Here is a 22,138-nt window from a genome sequence, read left to right on the forward strand (position 1 = left end):
TATCTTAGAGTTCTTTCCTTAATTACTCACGCTGTCCGCTTCCCACCTTAGCCCCCACACCCTGATCCGCGCTGCCATCTTCTCCCTCCGCTTGCCACTCCATCTTTAAATGTCCTGCACACAAGGGACATTTAAAGATGGAGTGATGGCCCTGCAGGGCATTTGAGCGGGAAAGGACATCTGAGTGGGGTTCGGACTGGAGATCGGGATCGAAGTTGCTACATGTCAAGTGGCGAGGTGTCCTGGTGTTGAGTTGTTTGGCGGCAGGGTGCCGGTGAAGGTTTGTCCATGACCAAATGTCCCATTCCGCTCTTTGTATGTATGTATATCTTTATTTGTATAGTGCAATCCATGTACATAGTTCTTTACAATAGTAGTACATATGACATAGTAGGAATAAGCGTTGCAACATACAAGTAGACATTAGGATAAAGAGTCCCTGCCCCGAAGAGCTTACACTCTGTGATAAGTGTAGAGACAATTGAGAGGGTGTCATGGTAAGTACGTCTGCAAGGGGTTATGGTGAATGCATACGAGATTTATAGTATGAGCCAATGAAACTACTCATATGCGTCATATATATATATATATATATATATATAGTATTCTTCAGACAACCATAAGTATTTAACATCTTTTTTTGAAAATGAGTATTGATAATTTGTAAACGAACTGAGCTGAGACTCGGGAGGGGGTTGATTTCTTCTGGCGGCTCCATGTGTGATATCAGTATGTGCTGAACAGTTTGCAGAGGCAAATCGCCCCCTCCTCCCTCAATAACAGGACCAGGGTAAACTATAGGTTGGGTAGAGACTTGATTGATACGCACTTGTCCATTCAGAAGCACCAATGAAAGGAACATTTTCATATCCAAAAATAAAACTAGATCAGATAAAGCTTTGCTTTAATTTCCAAAAAATAAAGCTAGATTAGTTAAATCTTTGCTTTAAGCAAGGTTACGTTTGTTTTAAGGAAGCCAATTCTTTACAAGATTTGGGGGGGGGGGATGCTATTTGGACTTAACCTTCAAATGTTGTTTATTTTCTTTGTATTAGTTGTGCAATACAATTGTGTGAGGCCTCAGTCGGTAATCTTAAACTAATTAGGTAATTAAATAGCAATTATTCTTTGCTTAAGTCGGTGCTTAGTTACTGTTTAAATAATCATTATGTCAGACTATAATGTAGGCATAATTTCAATAGTCGCTGCACTGGGAGCTGGATGGGGAATAGGTGCATTCACATTATTCAATTTGGGGAGGAAAAGGAGTGCTTGTATTGTATAATAACCACTCTGCTGCCAATGGGGCCTATAGCGCATTGTGCTGCAATGGTGGTTAAAAGAAACGGAAAGCCATATTGCATGTTTGCCACCATATCCTGAAAGTATTGGTGAATATTCTGAATTTTTTAAAATCTATGCATAGTTTTCTAATTTTTCTCATTCAGGGTTGTTGTTAGAAAATATCAGCAAGGATGACACTAGGGCAGGGGTGCAAAAACTGGGGGGCACAGCTCACTTACCCGGCTTCAGTCCCCGCTTCCATCCACGCGTCTCCATGGCTACGGGCGTCAAATGACGTCACATGACCCCGCAACGTCATTTGACGCCCGTTGCCATGGAGACACAACGTCAAATGACGGCTCGGGTCACATGATGTGACATCAGACGACCCCACTGCGTCATTTGACGCCGCATTAAAGGTAAGTGAGGGCGCCACACAGGGGGGAAAGCAGGCGGGGGGGGGGGCGCAGCCCTGGAAGTTTGCGCACCCCGGCACTTTGGCATAAGATTTGGGGTGATATTTACTAAGCAGTCTTCTGCCATAAGATACCTCCTGGCGCTGGGACACACTAGACCAGCGGTGTGCAAAGTGTGGGGGGTTGGGGGGGGGCATGAGATTCGTTGTGAGGTGGCGCGGGTGTTACAAAGGTCCCGCATGCTTCCGAAGGCATTTACAGTAAATGAATGCCGGGGGAGCTGGAAGGCCTCTCTAAACCTCTCCATACCTTGGCTCCTGGTGATGCATCGCCATGGCAACGCGGCGTCAAATGATGCAGTGGGGTCATGTGACTTCGAGTTGCCATGGCAACGTGACGTCATGATGCCAGGACATCTGAGTCAAGGTAAGCGGGGGGGGGGGGGGCGCGAGGACAGGGGGACAGCCGGGCAGGGGGGCACATGGGGAAAAGATAGCTCTACCCTGCACTAGACAGTCCATTCAAGATAATAGACTACTTAGATCTTCCAGCATCAGAAGGTGTCTTATGGCAGATGACTGCTATATAAATATATAGGGTCCATGGTCTATTAATTATACTAACATATACTTTCTCTGTGTACCTCTGCACTTTGAGTGGGAGCCGCTGATTTGTGGCCAGAGCATACACGTAAACTGCATTACCTGTAAAATGGAAGGAATGGTTATAGATGTATTTGATTGGAATATTTTAGATATATAATATGGTATGTTCCATAGTACCTGTCTCTCCCCACATAGTGTATCTGCTATGTATGTCCTGTTAAGTTCCAGGCATTAGAAGGTTAATCTATTGGCCAGTGACCCCCCTTCTGCTTCCCCTGAAAGTGAAGCAAGGTAGGTGGTGACTCATGGCCTGTGTACAGCCCCCTTTGTAGGTGGGTACAGTCCATGAGCCCGCCCCTTCCAGAGTTTTCTAAGGGAGAAGCTAAAAGTTAGGAGGTCTTTCCCTCTGCTTTTCAAGGAGTGAGGACGGAGCTGTCAGTCTTCCCCATTGCGAGAAAAGCATGCTCACTCTAGGCCGGCTGACCTAGAGACCAACAGGATTGAGCCCCTACTACCGGGTATGCACCATCCAGAGTTCCTGGGACTTTGGAGAACATAATATGCTGCAATGAAGAGCTGCTGCAGCAAGCATCACAACAAATCCAGTTCAAAGATACCTCTGCCTCTGGTGTCAGGAGGGGTATAGGAGTGCCGTGATGGGGGCTGACACCCACACCACTTGGTTTCCATCACAGCTGGAGGCGCTGAGATCAACCAAGAAGAAGAACCCAGAGATCTGTCTAAGCCTGTACTGTTCCTGTCTAACTACCAACTAGCAGATCACTCAGTACTCCTGCAGCCTACAGGTATAGCACCACACACCTGGTAATACGCCTATCTCCCCAGCACTGGTCCCTGTGTGAGATTGGGGGGGGGGGGAGAACCGTGTTACAGATATTTAATGAACATAGGTTTTAACTGGGTTTGTGTTCTGCGCTTTATCATTCTACTGTTAGAGGTTTCAACTGCTGAGCTAAGCAGGTGCTGGCTACAAATGTGTGTACACTGGCGGCACACTTTATTCTTACCTGGCTAGTACAGCAAGCCGGGAGGTGTCCCGGCTTGCTCGTTGCTTTCCCTCGGCGTGCCGCGCGTCATCAATGCGCGGTCACGCTTCATCGGGAGTGTGCGCGCACGGCGCGCGTGCCCAGGGCTCCCCGAGGGAGCCCTGGGTTGCTCCTAATGTGGGGGATGCGGTGGGGGGCTCCAGCGGACCCGGAGAGGGGAGGGGGAAGCCCTGATCGGAGGACCGATCCTCCGAGGCTCCGGCGCGCGCCCGGGACACCTCGGCGCGCGTCCGGTTACTGTCGCGGCCGAGACCGGGCAAAGGTAAGAATAAACTCGGCCGCGACAGTAACAAATGTGTGTATGTACAGTATGTATTGTGGTTAGAGCCTCTAATGGCAGTCATGATCTGTGGCTTAAAGGAGTAATCCAAGCCGGTGAATATTTTTATATCTTTATCTCTCCAGAGTTGAACCCCATTAATTGCATCTCCAGGGACGACCAGCTTCCGTAGATACTTACCACTAAAGTAGGTGCGGGTAGCCGCTCTGGCTGAGCAAGCAGGACTTTAAAGTTTAAAGCTCATGGTTCTATTAGTCTGCAGAGAGCAAAATCTCTGAACAGCTGACTTATTGGGAACCCTGGTAGACGTGGAGAGCAGCTACCGGCACCTACTGCAGAGGTAAGTATCTCTGGAAGCAGGGGTCACCAGAGCTGAAATTAACCGGGTTCACCTCCAGAGAGCCCCCTGCTTAAATGATATACTGTATATAATATAGAAAAAGAACAGACCTTCAGCACTCACTGAAGATAGAAAAACTATTTATTGCATCAGATAAGCAGGAACCTATAACGTTTCGGACCTCCTGGATAAGCTTAATAAAGGACCATGAGGTCCGAAATGCGGCTCTTTTTTGATATGTTCCTCCTTATCTGATGCAATAAATAGTTTTTCTATCTTCAGTGAGTGCTGCAGGTCTGTTCTTTTTATATATTAGTTCTGGAGCTGGATGGTGACCCGGGCCCCTCTGTGTGCACCCTGACTTTCGTTTTTTCTCTGTACAGTATATAGTTGTCACATTGAGTGCCCTAGACATTCTTTATTTTTATATAATATATATAAATATACACACACACACACACACACAATTTGCAAAACAAATCAGCCAGCGTGGATTGCCACTATATGGTTGAAAAATGTTTTCCATAATTAAGGATCTGAAGATGTCTGCGCTTCTCTATCCTCAAAAACACATGTATTCACTGCATATAAGCCCATATTCTGTATCCTTTTTTGCATTATGTTGACCGAATAACATGTCCATCATATCTTTGTGAAAGTCTACGGGCTTCTTAGAGCATCATGCTGACTTTTTTAGTGCAGTGTCCATTAGCTAGATATCCAAACCACAAGTTTTCAGAGCATCACACTAACTGCCACACAGTTGTTGGTGGGAATGATCTTGCGCTTGAAGGTGAACATCTTCTTAAGCTCACTGCGGAAGCGGTCGTGCAGCCAGGCATAGAGGAAAGGGTTGCAACAGGATGAACTCATGGCAAACCAGTGGCAGAGAAGCTGGATGAGCAGAAAGTAGTGCTTGTTGATTAGGTTGATGTCAATGTCCCGTATGATGTTGAAAACGTGAATCGGAAGCCAGCAGATCCCGAAAGCCGTCACCACCAGCACAATGAGCCTGAATATCTTCCTTTTGCGCAGCCTGTCGAACTCAGCCTGGTTCTGCGTGGGGTGGCCAGGGACCACTCTGTTCTTCAGCTTGACTGTGATGCATATGTAAGATAATGATACAGCGGACAAGGGAAGGATGTAGGTGATAATCAGGGTGCTGTAGGCATAGGCGAGCCGCTCCGTCTCTTTGTCTACCCAAAATTCTTCGCATATAGTGAAGCCTTCTTGTTGGAACTCCACATGATACGTATGGGCGATAGCTGGTCCTACCAGGGCACAGGACAGAAGCCAGATACCCCCCAGTACATATACACAGTTGGTCACGGAGATCCTCCTTTTTAAAGGGTGCACTGTTGCATAGTACCTGGAAGAAGATAAACAAAATTAGATGTGGCCATTTGGCTGCTCTAAGAACAGGAGCATCTAAATTACAGGTTATGTATCAAACAGGCAAACGGTAGTTCTGGAATTAAATGGACTTCTCAATTGTGTCTTTTTACACATTACTTACAGTACTTTAGCTCCAGTACTTCAAAACAAAAGACAGTGGAACCATGTATCAAAATGGTGCAATTGTAACCACGATAAAGAGCACACACTTAATTTGCGCTATTTCACAGGGGCGGCTTATTTATGATGTGTGTTAATCTCGCTTCTAACATTTGGGGCAAACGTTTCAGGATAATAGGATATCGCCATCTAACCCTGGTGGATTTATTCAGTGCAAAGACTGAGGAAATTGCGCTACTTACAGGCGGAAATGAGGAGTTATGCTGATTCTCTCCTTTCCTAAATCCTCATGAAACCACTACTGTACCTAAAAACCTGACTGGTGCAACTGAAACAAAATTGAAGCCAAACATTTTGCTAGATTGACACAAAGTGATGTACAGCCAAAATAATACAACATTCACCTGATTGTCGAGCAATGCTTTAGTTTGTAATATAGATGTAACAAGATGTATTGTTTTCATTTCCTCTGAGGCACAGAAGGATTAACACTGTGGAGGTCCCATTCATAAGTATGGACGCCCCCCCCGCTGCCCCGTTGCGGCAGACACTGTCCCCATTGCCGCAGACTTTTGATTGTTCGTCCGTTGTGCCAGGGACAGTAAGTCTTGTTACATCTGTACTTAGCATATTCCCCTTTATATATGAAGAACTGGGTCTGTTAAGGTACAGATGTAGCTGGGTTCATTGTCCCTTCTGGATCATTAGGGTGTGATATGGTTTGATAATCTACACTAACTATGCATTGATCCTTTGTAAAGTCTGTGATATTTAAGTAATAATCCCAGAAGAACAGGGCATTACTGGTCAATAATGCCCTGTTCTGAGGGGATTATTACTATTATAGGCTAAATGTAGGCTTTTTATTTAAAAAAAATTCCTAAAAAATATACATTTTTGTAGTCATTGATTTTTATCAGCATGATTGTCTACATTCTTATGCTTTTACTGCAAGTTTATTTAAAAAAAAATTGTACATATACACAGCCCCCCACACACACACACACACACACACACACACACACACACACACACACACACACACACACACACACACACACACACACACACACACACACACACACACACACACACACACACACACCACACTGCAGACCTCCTCCACCCTTTACACTAACAAAACACAGCAGCCCCCCCCTCTACACCCACAAAACACACTGCAGACACACACCATCAAAACAGACTGCTGTCCCCTGTACATCCATAAAACACACACACCAGCAGCCCCCCTCTACACCCCCCATGTAAACCCACACACTGCAGGCAGACAGACAGACAGACACACACACACACACACACACACAACATTCTGCACCCCTCCTCCACCCACAAAACACACTGCAGCCACCCCTCTGCACCTACAAAACGCACTGCAGAGATACACACAAATCAACAAAACAGGCTCTGCCACCTCTACATCCACAAAACACACACCAGCAGCCCCCCTCTACACCCACTGCAGCCCCCTGTAAACCCACACACTGCAGACACACACCAACAAAACACTCTGCACCCTCCTCCAATCACAAAACACACACTGAATACACACACACATTGCAGCTCCCCCTCTACACCCACAAACACACACCAATAGAAGACACACACTAATAAAACACTCTGCTGACCCCCTTTACACCAACAAAACACACTAAGCAGACACACAAACCTTTCCCTTCACTCTCCTGTGCGGAGCTCTCTGCAGACAGGGTGGGGGAGGAGTCAGTGCCTTGCTGGTGTGTTCTGTCCAATCACCTCCCCTGTCTAAGTGCAAATGTCACGCTTTGTAAATGAAACCTTAAAGCTGATTGGCTGAAAAACTTGGCAAGCTGCCAGAAATTTCAGACCATTACTGATTGGTTAACATTCCGGGCATTATCCAATCAGAGAGCAGGGATTTCAATAATGCCCTGAATTTTACTGCTTTAGCCTATAATTAAGTAATCATCTAATAATCCCCAAAGAACAGGGCATTACTGGCCAATAATGCCCTGTTCTGAGGGGATTATTACTATTATAGGCTAAATGTAGGCTTTTTTCATAAATAATAGACACTTTTGTATAGTTAAATAGATTTTTTTATTAAAATAAAATGGTAAATACATGAAACCACCTCTATATACGCTTACACTGCAGACATCTATATCACACACTGCCGCCCCTCTGTGTACACACACACACACACACACACGCGCACAAACACACACACACACACACCAGCTCAACACACACATACACAACACAACAGCTCTACACACACTCACACAACCTCCTCTACACTCACTACACAGCACTACACACACCCAACACCGCAGCTCTACACACACACACACACAACCACACACACACACCACAGCAGCTACACACACACACACACACACACACACACACACACACACACACACACACACACACACACACACACACACACACACAACAGCTCTACACACACACTGCTGCTACACACACATGCTACACCCATAAACACTGCTACTGACACACACACAGCACCTCTACACAGATATACAACAGCACAACACACACACACACACACACACACACACACACTGCTACTGGCACACACAAACTGCAGCTACAAAGAAACTGCAGACAGCCACTTACTTATTTGCAGACTCCCTCCCAATTCAACTGAATCTGCTCAGAAAATATCAGTCAGCTCAGGAGGGGGAGGAGTCAACCCGTGGCTGATACGTCCTGACCAATCCCCTGCCCTGTCTCAGAGCTGTTACTTCAATCAGACGAATCCCCTGCCCTGTCTCAGCTTTTCTGAAAGCTGATTGGCTGGAAATGAACACATTGAAAACGACATTTTCTGCTGCTTAAATTCCAGGCATTACTGATTGGATAATGCCCGGAATTTTAACCAATTAGAGAGCAGGGTTTTCAATAATGCCCTGAATTTTACTGCTTTAGCCTATAATTAAGTAATAATCCCTGAAGAACAGGGCATTACTCGCCAATAATGCCCTGGCTGGAAGAGTTGAAGGCCCGAGGCGAAGCCGAGGGACTTTAACACAGCCAGGGCATTATTGGCCAGTAATGCCCTGTTCTGAGGGGATTATTACTATTATAGGCTAAATGTAGGCTTATTTCATAAATAATAGACACTTTTGTATAGTTTAATAGATTTTTTTTATTCAAATAAAATGGTAAATACAGGCATACCCCGCTTTAAGTACACTCACTTTAAGTACACTCGCGAGTAAGTACATATCGCCCAGTAGGCAAACGGCAGCTCACGCATGCGCCTGTCAGCACGTCCTGAACAGCAATATCGTCTCCCTGCCTGTACCGAAGCTGTGCGCAAGCGGGGAGACTATAGAGCCTGTTACAAATGCGTTATTTACATCAGTTATGCACGTATATGACAATTGCAGTACAGTACATGCATCGATAAGTGGGAAAAGGTAGTGCTTCACTTTAAGTACATTTTCGCTTTACATACATGCTCCGGTCCCATTGCGTACGTTAATGCGGGGTATGCCTGTACATGAAACCACCTCTATATACTCTTACACTGCAGATATCTATATCCACACACTGCCGCCCCCTCTGTGTACACACACGCTCACACACCAGCTCACACACAAACTGCTGACACACACACACACACACACACACACACACACACACACACACACACACACACACACACACACCACAGTGCCTCTACACACACACACACACACACACTGGAGCTCTAGACACACAACACAGCACCTCATCTACACTCACTACACAGCACCTCTACACACAGAGCACCTCTACACACACACAGCACCTCTACACACACACAACAGCTCTACACACACTGCAGCTCTACACATACAAACTCTGCCGCTACACACACATGCTACACCCATAAACACTGCTACTGACACACACACACACACACACACACACACACTGGAGCTCTATACACACACACACACACACACACACACACACACACACACACACACACACACACACACACACACACACACACACACACACACCCGCTCTACACTCACACAAACTGGTGCTACACATACAACAGCACAACACACACACACACTGCAGCCACAATAAAAAATGCAGCCATTTACTAAACTTTGCACTCCCCCCCCAGCTCTACACACAACACAGCTCCTCCACACACACACACACACACACACACACACACACACACACACACACACACACACACACACACACACACACACACACACACACACACACACACACACACACACACACACACACACACACACACACACACACACACTTCTTTGCAGTCTCTCCCCCCCCCCCCCAATTTAACTGAATCTGCTCAGAAAATCTCAGTCAGCTCGGGAGGGGGAGGAGTCAAACCGTGACTGATTGACTTTTTGACCAATCCCCTGCCATGTCTCAGAGCTTTTACTTTATTCAAACCAATCCCCTGCTCTGTCTCAGCTGTTCTGCAAGCTGATTGGCTGCAAATAAACAGATTGAAAACTGCATTTTGCAAGCTGCTGAAATTCAGGGCATTACTGTGGATAATGCCCGGAATTTTAACCAATCAGAGAGCAGGGTTTTCAATAATGCCCTGAATTGTACTGCTTTAGCCTATAATCTGCATTATAGGCTAAAGCATTAAAATTCAGGGCATTATTGAAAACCCTGCTCTCTGATTGGATAATGCCCGGAATTTTTTCAATGGGTTTATTTCCAGCCAATCAGCTTTGCAGAACAGCTGAGATAGGGCAAGGGATGGGTTTGCTTGAAGTAAAAGCTCTGAGACAGGGCAGGGGATTGGTCAGGACGTTTCAGCCCTGGGTTGACTCCTCCCCCTCCCGAGCAGACAGATTTTCTGAGCAGATTCAGTTGATTTGGGGGAGGGGGGGAGGGGAGAAGGGGGGAGAGAGAGAGAGATGGTGTCTGCAAAGAAGTAAGTGGTTGCAGTTTCTTTGTGGCTGCAGTTTGTTACAGATTGCAATAGAGAGGGACCTCGCTCTAACCCCTTGATGGTAGAGGCGTGCTGCCTAGGGAGTGGGTCAATATGAGCGTGGGGATGTACCAAAGAAGGCACACAAAAGATCCCTTTGTAGGCGCACTGCAGACCTTTATGAAATAATGTGGTCAGGGGTGAAAAAATGTGTATAAACTAGTTTTATTAATAAATGTGTATTAAAAACGGTGTATGTTGTATTTATTGTGTAATCTTTTACAGTATTTAAAAATAGACACTAGACGGTCTATGTATTCTACTATGGTCACCCTGTAGATCTAGTAGCAAGGTTGTCCTGACTACTGTGAACAGGTGGTTATGCTCAATGTAGTATTGCGTGAGTAATGCTTGTTTGTTCGGTATACATAGGCCTTCCCAACAGATTGCAGTCTGATCAAGGCCGAGACTTTGAAAGCAAATTGATTCGAGAGTTGTTAAAGATTTTGAACATCACTAAATCACGAACCACTCCTTACCACCCTGAAGGAGATGCCTTGCCAGAACGGTTCAATCGTTCCTTACTAGACATGTTGGGGACCCTAACTGGCGCGCAGAAGACAGAGTGGAGCTGACATGTAGAAACGTTAGTACACGCTTACAATTGTACTCCACACGAATCTACTGGATTCTCTCCCTACTTTCTGATGTTCGGGAGAGAAGCCCGACTGCCTGTGGATATACGATTAAGAGTCTCCACTGATGGAGTTCACAATGCCAATCATTTCAAATATGTAAAACGGCTTCAAGAGAATTTGCAACAGGCATAACAGAAAGCTGAAAAGTCTACGGAGAAACTGAATGTCGGAAATAAAAAAAGCTACGACCACAAGGTCAAACACCGGGACATAATCCTGGAGATGCTGTACTTCTCCACAACTTGGGGGGCCGGGGAAACATAAACTAGCCGACCAGTGGCGAGAGGGTGTATATGAAGTGAGTCTCAGAAGCCTGGCCTCCCGGTCTACCGTATCAAAGAATCCGAGGGTCAGGTAAAGGTATGGCACAAAAATCATTCTTCCTATCCCACAAGTGGGAGAGGATGAGCCTGAGATATTAGCTACCCCGTTGAATGGAGAGATGAGCCCACGAGAGGTTGGCCAAGAGACTGATAATGACACTGCCTCTGAAAATCCTCAAGAGGGACCCTTTCAAAGGGGCCTTCGAACTCGACGAGCATCTCCCGGGGGAGCTACGGGTAAAGAGCTCTGAAATCAAATGCCTAATACGGTAGCTCCCGAAAGCTCACCTCTGGACCCACAGAGTCACTGTTTTATGCCTTCCAATGACTGTTCAGAGACTTTATTCCCCTCAAGGGAAGACGTGGAGCCTCAGGTCTATAGTGGCCGCTCTCCCGAGTGAGTGACCGAAGAACAGCTACGAAGGAGTCAGAGAGTCGGACAGCCTCCAATGAGGATGACCTATGATCAGTTCGGGGCACCCCATTATGAGGCTCAGCAGTGGGCTCGCAATTGAGTGAAATCTGTTATCGTTATGTTCAGTGAGATGTACAATCTTATATAGAGCTATGTTATGTTAAGTTGTATGTATTCATGCATTTTTATTATATAACCTGTGTACGAAGTTATAAACAGTTATTGTTATGTTGTTCCAAGCAAGGTCATTGAATTCTACAGGGGGGAGGATGTAGCCAGGTCCCCCAGGCTTACCCTTATCTCCGCTGCAATGGGAGAATAAGGGAAGGTTGCAGAGCGTGCAGGGAGCGTTTCAGTACACCGGAGGCTCCGCGGCGGCCCGAGCGTCCAGGGCGCCGCCATTTATACTTGTGCATGCGCAGAGAGTCTCGTAGGCGACGGCGTCAAAAAGAGGTTTCGCATGAGCAGAGAGTGGCTGCGGTAGCGCGCGAAGCACGGGCCAATCGGAAGGGGCCTAGGCCCGGAGACTACAAGTCCCATGAGCCTCAGCCAGAGCAGGTGACGCCAGGGAGCCAATAGGGCAATAGGAGACTCTGCAGGAAGAGATAGTAGGTTGCACAGGGTAGCACACAGGCAGGGAAGATCGGGAGGGGGACGAGGAAGGAGCCCAGTGTGTAGAGAGGCAAGTAGCCTCTACACTAGGCCCGTATACCCCCAGGCCCAGATAGGCCCTGAGTCACAGTCAGTCAGTGTTAATGTAGGGACAGGCCCTAGAATAAGAACATGTCACATTAGTGAGTGAAGCTGCTAAAAACACAGAGACTGTCAGAGCACCATCCCAGAGGTTTGGGACCAGACCTCTTCAGGCATATCATCAGCCATCCGGGTGGGATTGCCCCGGAAGGTATCACAGGCAGCTCCGCGTCGTCGGATCCTTTGTGAAGTCTGTTTGCAGCAGGTAACATCCATTAAGTGCACCAACTATATCATTCATACTAGTGGCTGCACAGTTACACACATACTCACTTTGGGGTATTGGACACGGTGTGGGAACACGGTGAAGGGTCGCGTCCTGTGAGACGCGGTAGTATAGTGTCTCATTGAAGAGTAACACCGATAGGGATATATAATGCATGGTTATGGTTACCGCTAGTAAAGCTACTGTTTCTTTTACATGCTGTGTGTGTAGTATTGTATTATTGTCCTGCGAGGAACATCTTCCGCTCTGCTTGGAGCCATTGCATGTGGAAGCGCTGCATCTGATAAGAGGTACTCTATATAAATATATTGCTCCAGGCTCTCCGTGGCAGAGGCTTAGGCCCTGTGAGCCAGCAGGTTATACAGCATTGGTAGTTGTACTGTATTCAGAAGGAAACAGGGCTACATGGGTGTAACGTGTGTGTAGCAGCAGTTTCTGTGTGTGTGTGTGTGTAGAGGTGCTTTGTTGTGTGTAGAGGTGCAGTGTGTAGAGGTGCAGTGTTGTGTGTGTGTGTAGAGGTGCAGTGTTGTGTGTGTAGAGGTCCTGTGCTGTGTGTAGAGGTGTGGGGGGGGGGGGGGGAGAGTGCAAAGCTTAGTAAGTGGCTGCATTTTTTATTGTGGCTGCAGTGTGTGTGTGTGTGTGTGTGTGTATTGTGCTGTTGTTGTATGTGTAACCCTGCTTCCTATCACTTGGCAAGCTGTTACTCTGTGCTGTGTTACCTGCTGGCTCACAGGGCCTGAGCCTCTGCCACGGAGAGCCCGGGGTGCATACAATACATATATATTTAGGTTCGGTGCAGTGCCTCCACCTGCGACAGATCCCGCCAAAGGGGGAGTTAGTCTTCGCAGGACCTCTATACCAGTATTTCTCTTACACGACCATGTTATAAAACCAATCTCGTTTACTGATAGTTCAACCTTACGATTCATTACATGCCATGAGATTCCAGTACACTGATATACAACGTGTAACACGCCACGGAGGACGTCCACATCTATGCGCCTCGGCGGACGCCAACAATAACTTGCGCCTCGGCGGACGCCAAAAGTACTTTCCCCCAATCCCGCCACCGGGTGTTCCCACCCTGTGTCCAATACGTTAATCAGTTTTCTCGCTCCCAACGGCTATGTATATGTGTAGGGGTGACTGCGCAGCCACTAGGTCTTAGGTGATTGAAAGGGCAAAGTTGGTGCACTTGATGAAATACCTGCCAAGCACTCCGGTGCTCGGAACTGCCACGGTTCTTCAAAAAGAGTCTCTGAGGGTCCCCTGCTACGATATGGGGCGCTTCTCCTTGATAGGGTAGTCCCGAACACCGCAATAGTTTAGGGGGTAAAGCCCTTACTAAGGGTGTCCCTAGCTCAGCTTGTCTCTACGGTGACTCAGGGCTAACTGGGCCGGGGACACCTTGCCTGCGCATGGGGGTACAACCTCCCAGCGCAGTATCTCCGTCTCCTCGTCTCTCCACGATGCTCTAACTCCACGTGCGTGCAACCACTGCCTATATCTCTGGCAACTCCTCCGCCCATAGGCTAAACGCGCTCACCTGAACCTCCCCGTGGGGGCTGCTGGGTCAAGGGACTGCTCCTTTCCAATATGTATTCTCCTCCTTCGCGGCCTTCTACAACTACTCCTTGCAAGCGCAACCTCTCATTACTCGGGGTGAATCAGGGGTCACGGCTACATATGTGCAGTTTGTGTGTGTATAGAGCTCAAGTGTGTGTGTGTGTGTGTCAGTGTCAGCAGCAGTGTTTATGGGTGTAGCATGTGTGTAGAGCTGCTGTGTTGTGTGTGTAGAGCTGCTGTGTTGTGTGTGTGTGTAGAGCTACTGTGTTGTGTGTGTGTGTGTGTGTGTGTGTGTGTGTGTGTGTGTGTGTGTGTGTGTGTGTGTGTGTGTGTGTGTGTGTGTGTGTGTGTGTGTGTGTGTGTGTAGAGGTGCTGTGTTGTGAGTGTAGAGGTGCTGTGTTGTGTGTCTAGAGCTCCAGTGTTGTGTGTCTAGAGCTCCAGTGTGTGTGTGTGTGTGTGTTGTGCGTGTGTGTGTGTAGAGGGGCTGTATTGTGAGTGTAGAGGAGATGCTGTGTAAGGATGTGGTAGGAACCTCATATGTGTGTTCAGTGTGTGTTCAGTTGGTGTTTGACTCGGTTCAGTGGGAGGCATGGGGAGTGTCTGCAACAGTGTTGCAGTGTGTTAGAGCAGAGTCAGGCAGGCTGTGTGTCTGTGCAGATTAGGCAGAGAGGCTCCGTGGAGAAACTACAATTCCCATGAGCTCCTGGGCAGTCACCTGATGTGAAGAACCAATCAGAAGGCTAGGATGACAGGGGCAGGAAAGGGAAGCGTGGGGGAGAGACCACGCTAGTCAGAGGTGATCTGGAAAGTAAAGGAGGAGGGTGTATGCGTGCAGGGGGTCAGTGACCCACCTGCATAGGCTAGCTTTACCCCGCAGGCCCTTAGGAGAAGCCCCTGAGCCACAGTAGGTTGCTGTGCTGCAGGGATGCCCATAGTGAGCAATCAGTCACCTTACTGTGTAGACAGTTAGGGACAAGCGTGCGGATCAGGTTTGCTGGTGAGCTGCTTGGGACCAGACAGCTGCACTTCGGACATCAAAGACAAGCAAGGATTCGGCTGATCCTTTTTGAAGCATTACCGTATTTACGTTAAGTGCACCAACACTGGTCAACAGGTGCTGGTCCCGCCTTAGGCATAACTCTTTGAGGACACTAGTGAGTGACCAAAGGCCTAATACACGGAGCACTCCTTTCTATTAGTGTAAGGACATACTCGTTGAGAGCGTGGCCGAGCCACTCACGTATAAGGACATTATCATTTAGCTGAGTTAAGGTTATATTGCGTTATAGGTTATGTGTTAGGATATATGCTGGGTGTGAAGTAATATGATGAAGTGCTAAGGTACTGTTGCGATTTCAGTAAAGTTGGTTGCATCACACATGTGTATGTATATGTTTCTTGCCCAGGGGAATCTCACATCACGGGATCCTGGGTAAGTGGAGGCGCTGCGCTAATAAAGGTTACCCCAGGCTCCCAGCTAGCGGAGGCTCAGATCTCCTGGAGCCACAGGTGTTGTACAGCGACCAGTAGTTCCTTTGGGAGGGTTCAGAAAAAGGGCTACATTTGGAGGCGCTGCTGAGATCTTAGACTTGGGGTGCCCCATATATTTTTCTTAATTGTGCAACAAGTTTTTTGAAGTGAAACTTCTTAAGTGGCACCTATTCTGATAGGGTAAAATGGGAGAGTTGGGGGCGAAATGTGAAACGGAAGTGACGTCACGGCTCCCCCTCCCCCTCCCCCCACACGCCTGCTGTCGCCGCTCCTAACGGCCGCCGTTACCCCCACACGTCCGCTGCCATGGGTGTAGCAAGATGGCTGCCGCAGAGCTTCCGGTGCTTTTGAGTGAAAGGTGTAGCGGGTCACGGGTGTGGGCCAAGTGGACTCAGTGAGCCGCTGCTCAGCATCTCTCCTCCCTCCCTGCTACCCCTTCCATGTGTCCCGCTGACTGAATAACGCCCTCAGAAGCGTCCTTACCTCACCCGGGGGCAGCGCTCATCATCATGGGGACAGCCAATGGAACTCCGGCTCGGCTGTGACGTCACGCAAAATAAGGCGGGCTTTGTCACTCCATAGCGAGTGGAACGGCTCCTGCTCCGGTAACGGGAATTTGAGTGCGCAGCACCATCAGAAGAGGCATCGCTGCAGCGCTCCCATCCGAGCCGGCTCCAGCTGACTATGACGCGCTGCCTCCCTCCCCCCGCCGCCACTGCCTCCATGCCGCGATCTGGTAGAAATTGGGGGGGGGGGGAGGGAGGAGATTGCTGAAAGGTGCTGGGGGCAGGATAAGGGTGCTGGGGGGAGGACAATTGTGCTGGGGGGGGGGGGAGACTGCTGAAAGGTGCTGGGGACAGGAAAATGTTCTGGGGGCAGGATAAGGGTGCTGCAGAGAAAGGATAAGGGTGCTGGGGGGAGGACAAGTGTGCTGGGGGGGAGACTGCTGAAAGGTGCTGGGGACAGGAAAATGTGCTGGGGGCAGGATAAGGGTGCTGCAGAGAAAGGACAAGTGTGCTGGGGGGAGGACAAGTGTGCTGGGGGGGGGTTGCAGGACACAGACAGACACACATTGACTGACACACACACACACACTGACTGACACACATACACACACACACTGACTGACACACATACACACACACTGACACACTGACACACACATGAATAGCACTGTGGATATTCTGAACACAGGATACATAAAGATTGGCCCCCTGCAGACGCACTTACCAGAGCTCCCTCCTACTGTCTCTGTACGTTCTCTCTACCTACCAATTAGACTGTAAGCTCCTCGGGGCAGGGACTCCTCTTCCGAAATGTTACTTTTATGTCTAAAGCACTTATTCCCATGATCTGTTATTTATATTATCTGTTATTTATTTGATTACCACATGTATTACTACTGTGAAGTGCTATGTACACTAATGGCGCTATATAAATAAAGACATACAATACATACAATACAATACACACACACACACACACACATACACACACACACACACACACACACACACACACGCACACACACACTGACACACACACACTGAGACACTGACACACACACACTGACTGACACACTCTGACGCACGCACACTGACACGCACGCACATTCTGACACCCGCACGCACACTCTGACACCCGCACGCACACTCTGACACCCGCACGCACACTCTGACACACACACGCACACTCTGACACACGCACGCACACACCCCACTGATACGCCGAACACTGCCCCTGAATGATGTAAACATAAAAAACATAACTGTGCGCTACTACTTAACTACCTATAAAGTTTAAATGTATAAATATATACAGTGCAGTGACTATACCATCAATTTAGTGATAAAAAATTTATAAAAAATTAAACCACAACTCCCACAGTGAGATAATTATACATTAAATAATAAGTGCCACATAACCGTGTTGGGGATAATGGCGTCTGCAGCTGTAAACGCAGGGGTGGCTCAGCACCCCACACACACTAAGAGAATGGAAACAAAAGAAAACAGCGCACAACGCCAAATAGTGAAGCAAATTCAACAATATATTATAGAATTAAAAAGGGGGTAATATATCTGCGTACATGAAAAAGGTTGGTAAAAGGCATGTAGTGTGTATCACACTGTTTACCACTCGGCAGCTGTTAGCTGTAGATTCAGGTGCTTGCTTCCCTCTGCTGCTGCAGCTCAGTTGATTCTGGGGCAGGACGTCAGTCTTTTCACTCCCAAGGGGATTTCCCTTCATGCAGCCAGGTTCAGCAGCTGGTACTGGGGCTCGGTGAAATCGCTCCTGCTTCCTGGCCGATATGAAGCTGCTCCTATACCTCGGCAGGTGTATCCTCTGCACAGAGGTTAAAACGCAGCTTGCTGCTGTCTACACAGCAGTGGTGGATTCAATAGGGAAGTTTGAACAGTCTTACAAAGTCTCTCACAAGTGTCCAAAACGGCACACAGGATGAAATAAAAACAGGACAGGCCAACACATAGACAAAGGCCAATGTAAGCAGATATAAGGCAATAGAATGTTACATCCTATTGCCTTATATCTGCTTACATTGGCCTTTGTCTATGTGTTGGCCTGTCCTGTTTTTATTTCATCCTGTGTGCCGTTTTGGACACTTGTGAGAGACTTTGTAAGACTGTTCAAACTTCCCTATTGAATCCACCACTGCTGTGTAGACAGCAGCAAGCTGCGTTTTAACCTCTGTGCAGAGGATACACCTGCCGAGGTATAGGAGCAGCTTCATATCGGCCAGGAAGCAGGAGCGATTTCACCGAGCCCCAGTACCAGCTGCTGAACCTGGCTGCATGAAGGGAAATCCCCTTGGGAGTGAAAAGACTGACGTCCTGCCCCAGAATCAACTGAGCTGCAGCAGCAGAGGGAAGCAAGCACCTGAATCTACAGCTAACAGCTGCCGAGTGGTAAACAGTGTGATACACACTACATGCCTTTTACCAACCTTTTTCATGTACGCAGATATATTACCCCCTTTTTAATTCTATAATATATTGTTGAATTTGCTTCACTATTTGGCGTTGTGCGCTGTTTTCTTTTGTTTCCATTCCCTGAATGATGTGCCTATTCCACCCCTCCCTGAATGATGTGCCTATTTCCCCCCCACCCCTGTGAGCTCCTCCACCCGCTCAACATCCATGATGCTGGTACTGCTGCCAATAAACATGACCCCGCCAATCAAATTTACTCATGCTCTAAGCAGTAATAATATTTTTGTTACTTTATATGATGCTGACAACACACGAAGTTTCACTTACTATGCACGTGCTTAGCACACACAGCTTTTTTTTTCATCATGTTTGTGCCCTCGCAGCCCGAGGTGCGCAAGTGGGCCCAGCGGCATGAAATTCCCCTGACACATGCTTTTGGCCTGGGACATGTTCCCGCCATCCTCTCCCTAGGCACCGTGACTGACCATGTCAGGAAACTCCCGCTCATGGACACTGCCCCAGTGCCCACCTCAGAGGGTCCCCTCTGGGCGGGGGTAGATCCTCCCCATCACCCCCTCATCAGGGTGAGGGGCATTGGTTCCACCGGAGCTCTGCTCACTCGCTGACTATCATAGACCAGAGTCCTCTTAGTATCTCTCCTGCTCCCAGGAGAGAGCTCGACCTATTCCTCTCTCTTCCAACTCCCAGGACAGACTTCCAGAAGTAGACTAACTGTCACTTACAGGAATGGGCTGCTAAATAGTCTCAGCCCCACCCCTCATGATGTCAGCAGTACCTCCCCTTTGTCTCATGCCTTCCACAAAGTCAGGGGCCTGCATCTATCACTCAGGGCAGGGCTTGAAGGGGGAAAACCCATTATTACTACTGGTGCCTGCCCTTAACAGGACTTACCACAGTAGGAGAAAGATATGTATAGCCTGTGTTGTTTACAGGGGGGCTACACTCTCCCTCTGGTGGAATCCAATGGTCCCCACCTGGACCTAGCTTTAGCAGCACCATCCTGCGGTGAACAACCTGGGAAACAAACAATCATGTCATGCAGTTGGATAGACATAACATATGCTCTATGAGGTACTAATAACACACAGTTACTCCCAACGTGGAGAACCTTAGTAATAATGGCTCGGATCCGGTTTCCGAATTTTCCTGCCATTGTGATCCGTAACGGTCACAAAGAAGGACTGGACCGACCCATGCTCCGGTCAATAGATTACGCTGTGCATGTATATACAACGTCCTATGCTCCATATCCTGACTAACTCACTTATACGGTCCTCATTATGATACCCAGCTTTACCAAACTTGGTCCGAAGGTACTCCTGCACGGCTTCTCGAAGCCAACTGTCTCTGCTCTCCTCTATTTCCCTCATGATGGGCTCAGGCACATAAGGGTATTCATATCCATGTGACTGCCTATACCTAGCCACTATGGCTCAGTCGGCTCGGCTTAACTTAATGAGCTTATGGTGACCCGCCCTGCTTGGCAGTACCCAAAACTCTGGATCTACAAGAGCATCCTCATCGTACAATATACTGGGGCCTTTGGGCTGAATGAGTTTCTGTTCTATCTCCCGATACCTGTGATCTATCTCATCCTCTACCTCCTGGGGAGTAAAAGCACCTGCCGCCCACCAATGATCTACTATGTTGTTCTTAATGAGCAGGAACCGCGTACGGTCCATACCTGCGTGGTACCCAGTGAACAGAGGTGCCCACCATTTATCGCGGTGCTCGTACTCTGTGGAATGACTGGTGTGCTCTACCTCTGACTCCACTTGTGACGAGACACCGGACGTCCCCGCCTCTGTAGAGCGCGAGCAATCTCTCCTCCCTTTGTCATTTATGTACCTGGTAGGGTTCATCTTGGGAACCCCCGTACTGACCGACCCAGCCTCTGCTGGAGTGTGGGACCCTCGGTCTCCCTCTAGCTGTAGGAGAAACCGGCACAGGGTTAGGCACAGGTATCATACTGTCATATGGTATTTCCGCATAAGACCCCTCATCGCTCAATTCCCAGTCCCGCAAGTCTCTGGAGTATTTGGGATATGTGCTCAGTTTATCACCGCTAGGTCCCGGTGACAACACTCATGACGGGGCAGGGGCAGTGGCCAGGGCGATGGAGCTAGGGGTTGGGGCAGGGGCAATGTTCAAGTCAGTGTCCAGCAAGTGGGTAATACCAAGACCAAGGGACGCTTTCTTGGGTGCTTTCTCCGCCATACTTCGCGCCTCTCTCGATGGGCCTTTGCTCTTCAGGGTGGCCATTGCAGTGGCCATGGCTACTCTCCATGAGGAGAACAGCACTCCAGGGCCTCGCTTTCCATTGGGCCCGGAAGTGACGTCCTCACCGGTGCCTGCGGAATCTCCATCCGCTCCGTGGTCACGCACCGGAAGTGAGTCGAGGACCGGCATGGGCGTTGGCGGAGCATCCAGTTCGCGGACGGACAAGTAGGCCGCAAGCCTCTCCTTCTCATCCTCCTCGGTTGCTGCCTTCGCCTGGCGGGAGCAAGGTGGTGGTGGTGTCTCCTTACCGCTCCGCTGCTTTTTGGTGATCTGGGTGTCCTCCTCGATCGTCTCGGACGCCATCTCTGCCGCACTGGGAGTCACCACGGCCGTGGGACTTCTATGGGCCTCAGGCCGCACCAGCGCTCGCCGTCGGAAGGTGTCCGGACTCGTCTGCTTCTCTCTGTTTCCGCTGGGGTGGTTCGCCGGTAGGCGCATCGCCACCAATGGTACGCCAACCTCTTCCTCCGAGGAGATCACGATCGGATCCTCCGCAAGGGAGTCACTGTGTTCTTCTGCGATACAACCAGTGGGTATGGGTACGAAACGGTCTCGCTCCGGTACCTCCACTGCGGTCGCGCTCTTCTCCGTCGACAGCTCGCTCGGTTCTGTAGCGGGCTGGGCCTTTGTTCTTCCCGCTAGGTTGCAACGGGGAACCAGGGCAGTCTTGTCTTTACTTTCCGCCACCTCCGTTAATGTTCCCGGAGAGGCACCCCGCGGGGTCTCGATTAGAGGCCATGGCTCGTTAGGCCACAGGTAGAACGTGCCGCATTGAGGGCATCGTGCCTTGGTGCTTGGGACCGCTCCGGGTATCCCGCAGTGTACACACAAACACCGGAGGTATTCAAGCTCCACCACCTCTACTACCACTAGGCCTCCCGATAGCTGGTAGATCGTGGTGCTCCTCTCAGACATTGTTAGCTCAGGGGTGGAACAGTTCAGTGTTTCATCTCCTTGCT

The 22,138-nt window shown here is 48.7% G+C and overlaps 1 protein-coding gene across 1 annotated transcript in view; it reads right to left on the reverse strand.

Moving 5' to 3' along the window:
• Window positions 1-3,887: 3,887 nt before the first annotated feature.
• Window positions 3,888-22,138, reverse strand: part of LOC142495654 (prolactin-releasing peptide receptor-like) — a 292,869-nt gene continuing 274,618 nt past the window's right edge. Inside the window, exon 3 of the mRNA XM_075601412.1 lies at window positions 3,888-5,361. Within this exon, the coding sequence (XP_075457527.1) occupies window positions 4,728-5,361 (634 nt within the window). The 3' untranslated portion in view covers window positions 3,888-4,727. The remainder of the gene's footprint in view (window positions 5,362-22,138) is intronic.

Source organism: Ascaphus truei, chromosome 5 (genome assembly GCF_040206685.1).
Source record: "Ascaphus truei isolate aAscTru1 chromosome 5, aAscTru1.hap1, whole genome shotgun sequence".
NCBI classification, from domain to species: Eukaryota; Metazoa; Chordata; class Amphibia; order Anura; family Ascaphidae; genus Ascaphus; species Ascaphus truei.